Consider the following 6653-nt stretch of genomic DNA (forward strand, 5'->3'; position numbering starts at 1 on the left):
TGCTAAACATAGTCGATGTATTTCAGTACTTGTAAGGTTTAATACTAATTTGGTCAACTGACTAACTACCTACTAGTGATTTTTAAAACCTTTGGAAAAAAACAAATTTGAAAAAAAAAAAAAAACTAATTAATAAATATATGTAAAACAAAATGGTAAACTAAGTTTGGACAAATTTGTTATAATAATAATAATAATAATAATAATATATGAAAATATTTATGACAAAATTAGAACTTGGTCCTAATTATAATTAGGGTTATGAACGAACCGGACGAATATGAACGAACAGAGATAAACAGACATAATTAAATATATAATATAGTAATGTAATTAAACACAATTGAACATAAATGAATATAAAAAGAACTTAAATAAACGACTATAAACAAATGTTTACGAACATAATTGAACGAACGAGACAAATGTTCATATTCGTTCATATAACAAAACGAACGAGAACTTATGTTCATGTTCGTTTACTTGTTAAAATAAATAAACATAAACTAACTTCTTAGCCGATATCATTCGGTATTGTAGTTTAAGACCTTACATGTGCATAGGTTGAATTACATATGTATGGATGTCATTCCCCTTAAATGATTTTAGAACTTCTGAATGAAATCATAAATGTGTTTGTTGATCTTGTCTGGTACTTCTTGAGTGATGAAATGAGCTGCACCTTGGATCACCACAACTTCATCCAACAAAGGCACATATTTCTTGAATCCACCACCATTTATGTACTCCTTCACGCCTGGGATATGATACACCAAATCTAACTCCCCAACAATGAATTTCACTGGAACACTTACTTTAGCATCTGTCCATGGTGCTTCCAGTTCCCAGTTTCTGTATATAATATAATCAACATTTCAAATTTAACATCTAAACAAGGAGGCTAATATTTCAAATTCCACCAAACAATTGTCAAACCAATTTACAGGTCAAAACATCGGTAGTAGTTTAGTCCTCCTGTGAACCCAGTTTGCTCGAATTTTTTGGTGTAATAATCAACATCTTCTTGAGATAGCCACGATGGCAAGATGACGGGAGTATCATGCAAAGCTCCAAAGGGCTTGCCTTTAGGGAAATAAAACGGATCAGTATCACGGTGTGTCAAGAATTTCTCGACAGCTTTTTTGGTTCCAAGACTCGCAAACACAGCTTCTATTTCCCCAGGTTCCTACAACAAAATCAAGCGAGGAAGAAAAATATCAACCCTTTTGTGTCAATTTATCTATATAATACCAAAGATACGGAAAATACAAGAAATGTCACCTGAAATCTGCAAATGTAGTGATCATCTCCGTATGCGCTACGGAATATCTCTACCGTTTTCTGGTGAGGGTTTCTTGGGACAAAGTGAACGCTTAAATTGACCAAGGCTTTAACTTTGTCGGGTCTAAACAGACACAGACGCCAAGCAATTATGGCGCCCCAGTCATGCCCAACAACAAACACCTTATCTGCACCAAGAGCGTCGACGAGTGCGACCATGTCGCCGACAACGTGAAGTGTAGTGAACTTGGTAAGATCGTCGGTAGGTGCACCGGTGGTGTCTCCGTAGCCACGGAGGTCAGGGGCGACCGCTCGGTACCCGTGGGCGGCGAGGTAGAGGATCTGGTGGCGCCAGGAGTACCAGAGCTCAGGGAAACCGTGGAGTAGTAGTACAATTGTACCTTGACCCATCTCTGCAACGTGCATATCGATGCCATTGACGCTTATCATCTTGTGATCTATCCCTTCCATCTTCGTCTCTATCGATTTGGAGCACAAAGTAACTCTGGAAAATTGTAAACAGGAGTCTGTTTGGGTCATTATGGTGCTGCACGTACCCCATAATGATACTATAATTAACTACCAACTACCCTCCATTAGATAATGCACCTACCACTCAAATATAAAGTGAATGCAACTGTTACTATTATTGGGGTGTTTGGGGTTGCTTTATTCAAATTTATAAAAGTGATCGATGTTGATGTTGGTAGATCTTTGACATGACTTAAAATTATTGCAATATAATCAATCATGACTAAATATTTTCTTTAATGGTAATTTGCTTCATTAATTTTTTATAAATTAAACTCCTATAGAAGGGACGTGTTCATTTAGCTACCATTCATTGTTGGGGAATTCCATCCAAATCAACTTCCTTTTGTTGCGTTAATGTGACCATAGAGTGTGCAATGATTGCAAGGTGTTTATTGTAGAAGCTTGAAGGTAACAACATAACTTCTCGTATTAAATTAATGCCTTATGTATTAAAAAAAATTATATATCGTGAAATAAAATTTATAGCCAAACAAAACCATACAAGATGCTTTCATGCATTTTTTGAAGAAAAAAAAAAATAAAAAAAATCTTATTTTCTTTTTATAATTAAAACTTTGTAGACATTGATTGTGAATACTCAAACTTGCTAATCCATTTAATCTTTATACTTTAAAGATTTCCAAAAAACAATTGTAACTAGTATGGTCAATGAAATCTTAAATGTTACTAATACATTAAGCAACATGCCAAATTCCTTTGCAAAACTCCATAAGAATAGAGCCTGAAGTTAGCTAACTAAAACAACAAAGAGAACAAAAACATAAATTGGTATCTGAATTAAATTTCAGATTTTCAGAAAAATTAAAAGAATATCAAATTTTCAGAAATTTGATAGATTAGTTTTTCAAAAATAAAATAACCTATCAGCTTTTAAAAACATCATCTTTTCAGAAATCTGATACATTAGATTCTTCAGAAATTAAATTAACCTCAGATTTTCATATACATCAGATTATTCAGAAATTTAAAATCACGAATCAGATTTTCCAATCAAAAATCACATATCAGAATTCACATATCCAATACAACCTGAAATTAGCTATCCATAACCAAAACATGAACAAAAACATAAACTGGTATGATAATAAACATTTCAGATTTTCATAAATTAAATTAACATCAGATTTTCGGAAATTAAAATAACTTATCAGATTTTTCACGTCAGATTATTCAGAAATTAAAACAAACTATCAGATTTTCATATACATAAAATATTCAGAAAATACAATGTCATGTTATTCAGAAACCAAAAACATATCAGATTTTCCAATCAGAAATCACATATCAAAATTTCAAAATCAGAATTCATATATCCTATGATCAAAATCAGAATCACATCAGACCTTCTACATCAGATTTCCAAAATCAGAATCAACAACTTCACTGAGATTTAAGAAATTTTGATCACTATCAGATTTTTGCAACTTGATTTATTCAATTTAAGCAAGAAATTACAATGGTTCAATCTCTAAGAAAAACATACTGAGATCGATTCGAAGGACGTATTCATTCAACAACCCCTTTGAAACTTCACTTAGCAGGACCAATTAGACCAGTAGAGAACCGTTTGAAACTTCCAAGTTCACAGAGCTCTTAAATTTTAGAATAATGTAATAGGAGATTAGAAGAAATGATTCAGAAACAAGACATTAAGGAGGAAGCCTCCTCGTTTTCTTCATATTTAATTATTAGGCGTTACTTAGATCGAGATATGAGAGCGTGAAATCAAATTTTCATTGGCGCCTAGTGAGAGCTTCCTGCCTATTGTCGGTGGACTTGTCCTGTTAAATCTGGCCCAAATAACATAATACTTATAACAGAATTTAGAATACTTCTGCCTCTTTAATAAGTGATGCCCTCATATAGGCATGCACAAACCGGTTTTTTTTTTATGAACCGGACCGGTTCAGAAAACCGGTTCGGTTCTGGTCAACGTAGGTAAAACTAGTTCACCTGAAAACCGGTTCAGTTCCAAAAAAATCTTAACAGATGTAAACCGGTTCGGTTCTGATCAACGTAGTCAAAATCAGTTTACCTGGAAACCGGTAACCGGTCCAATCCCAAAAAACTCTGAACATATGTAAACCAGTTCGGTTTTACCGGTTCAAAAAAAAAAAAAAAAAAAAAAAAAAAAACGGTTCGGCGCATATAAAGTTTTCTATTTTTTTTTTGTTTTTGGGCTAGTAAGTGTAAAATAGGAATGGATTTTTTTTTGTTTAGATTATATTGTTTTTTATTGTGTTTAGCCATAAAAATAATTAGGCTTCACAGTAGGTTTTGGGGGGTTGAATGAATTGGGAAGGCATAAAGCCTGATGGTGATACACACACATATTACATATACACGTCCATATATATGCGAAAAGGTTTTTTTTTCATTTTTTTTCTTTTGTTTCTTGTTTAATAATATACAATGTTGTAAAACTCACCGACTTTGCCTATTACTCCTCCGAGTACTCGCTACTCGGCCCCTAACCAAGGTGAGTTACAGAAATCCGGAGTACTCCCCAATCGGCCACTTACTGAACTGAGCAGTATTGCAAACTCAGCCAACTCGGTGGCTAATATGTATAATATACTTAATGATTTATTATTTAACAAACACATATGTGATTATTACTACATATATATCTTAATTTTCTAATAATTATTCACGAAGTGAGACCATTATATGTTTTTCAGTTTTTGTGTATTCACATATATCTAATTTTATTATATATTTCAATCAACTTATGATTTTGACATATATAAATTTCCTAAAAATATTTCTACATGAATTATCGGATGCCCCCGTATTTTGCATCATTGTGGATGATGGGAGCTAAGGAAGTTACACATATAATTCTTCGGAACAACTAGAAGGGGCAACAAACAATGCTTTCGCTTTTAGGGATAAATCTCTCTTAGATTCGGTTGATTGTACGAATCATGAAAGGAATGCAAATGAGTTATGGAACAATGTGGCTCGTTTAGGAAGTAGCCAAAGACACTCGAGGGGTGTCGTTTGGGAGGCCATGGTGTAACACCGTAAATTTCAAAACAATTTTTTTTATTTTATAAAAACATAATTCATTTAGTATTCGTAAAAACACCCATGTTTGAAATTCAATTCATGTCATACAAAAATCCTAAGATCTCATAATATAAAATCTCGTATGTGTGTACTGATCAAGCCGGCGCCTTCCCACGGTCGTCACTAGACCCTGAAACAAATAACACCAAACACTGTAAGCACAAACCTTAGTGAGTTCCCCAATATACCACATATAACACATATTAGCCACTCGAGGCTATAACTTTGTGGGTTCGTGCACCCAACTCTGTGAACCCTCAGGTTCTAACTCTGTAAACATGCACAACATAAATCACATAGAATAATGCAGTGCAACGCATAACACATATATAGCATACAAGCACTGTATCACATAACTCTAGTTACCTACTCAAGGTAAAGTATAGTGAGAAGACTCACCTCGTGTATCTCGATAACTCGCAAATCCCTGGAATCACTCGTGCTCGATCCCCCGAACTATAATCTTCCTATAATACAATATATCTCTAATTAGCACTTTTACAACTAAGGTTAACTAACCCTAACAAGTCAACACTGGTCAACTCTGGTCAACGGTCAACTTTGATCGGACTCGGCGAGTTTATACGCGTTCACTGACTCCCTCGGATCCTTTCTTGGCACGTCGAGCACTCCCCTAACTCGACGAGTTCCACCTGGCATGAATCGCAGGGCAACCACGACTCAACTCGCCGAGTCTCAAGAACAACTCGGCGAGTTCCGGCTTGACTCAACCCCATATTGACTCTCCCTGACTCACTGGGTTATCCCCCAACCCGGCGAGTCCACTCGCTGAACACTTTACGTAAAACCCCAACCCTACTCGCCGAGTCCCAAGAACAACTCGGCGAGTTCATGCCATGCACACACTTTTATTGACCTTCTGAGGTCAGATCTGCTTTCCCAAACCATAGATCTGGCCTTGCCAAGCATGAATGTCACGTAAAGTTCGAAACTTGACGCTTGTATAACCCCCACAAGGCATCAAAAGGTGATTTGGTCCCAAAAATAACCACCTAGGTCCAATGACTCCATAATAACCCAAAAAGCTCCAATGGTTAAGGTCTCTGGACCTCTTTGAGTCCAGATCCAAGGCACAAACTCGAAGAGGGACCATTTGCTTCACATAATCACTCTCCAAAGGGGTTATAAAACCCTAACTCTAAAGATCAACCCTATAACTGAAGGAGATTCGAACCATTACCTCAAAATGAAGCCTCTGGACTCTGGATCTGCCGGAATCTCACCTCCTCCTTGCTCTTGCCACCTTCCTCTTGCTAAACAAAGAATACAAAGGCCCAAAAGTGACTTCCTCTCTCCCAAAACGAATTAGCTCTCTTAGGGTTCTCTCAAGGGACTGGTAGCCGCAATGGGAGGTTATAAGTGCCCTTAAATAGGCTCCAAACCTGGAGAATTAGGGTTTCACTAAACAGCGTGGACTCACCGAGTCCACTCCTTGTACTCGCCGAGTCCAGACGCGAACCCTCGTCCAAATCGCGATCCTACTCGGCGAGTTTGAGCTCCAACTCTCCGAGTAATAAAAATATAAGAATGAATAATACCTGGGAATTCGGGCTGTTACACATGGTTTTCGAAGAACCATGGTGGTGGAGCTAGGTGGTCCATTAAGATTAAGCAAACTCAGAAAAGACCGATTTTGTTTATGCTTTATAAAAATCAGAGTACTTCTTTTAATAAAAATGATGTGGAATTTGTTCCCAGTAAAACGTGATAAATACGTTATCAAA

The 6653-nt window shown here is 36.2% G+C and overlaps 1 protein-coding gene across 4 annotated transcripts; it reads right to left on the reverse strand.

The window, feature by feature from the left end:
* Nucleotides 1-408: 408 nt before the first annotated feature.
* On the reverse strand, nucleotides 409-3504 carry LOC145034725 (epoxide hydrolase 2-like). 4 transcript variants are annotated; one of them, XM_078983226.1, is made up of 4 exons: nucleotides 3320-3504; nucleotides 1282-1786; nucleotides 945-1186; nucleotides 409-852 (listed from the first exon to the last, which is right to left on the reverse strand). In XM_078983226.1, the coding sequence occupies exons 2-4, from the start codon at nucleotides 1750-1752 to the stop codon at nucleotides 606-608; spliced, it is 960 nt and encodes a 319-aa protein (XP_078839352.1). In that variant the 5' UTR covers nucleotides 1753-1786; nucleotides 3320-3504; the 3' UTR covers nucleotides 409-605. The 4 variants fall into 4 exon arrangements, with proteins under 4 accessions (XP_078839352.1, XP_078839351.1, XP_078839350.1 ...); XM_078983225.1 differs by having other exon boundaries at nucleotides 1282-1808; XM_078983224.1 differs by lacking the exon at nucleotides 3320-3504 and having other exon boundaries at nucleotides 1282-1855.
* Nucleotides 3505-6653: the final 3149 nt, after the last annotated feature.

This window comes from Lactuca saligna, chromosome 3 (assembly GCF_052625555.1).
Source record: "Lactuca saligna cultivar CGN05327 chromosome 3, ASM5262555v1, whole genome shotgun sequence".
In the NCBI taxonomy this organism is placed as follows: Eukaryota; Viridiplantae; Streptophyta; class Magnoliopsida; order Asterales; family Asteraceae; genus Lactuca; species Lactuca saligna.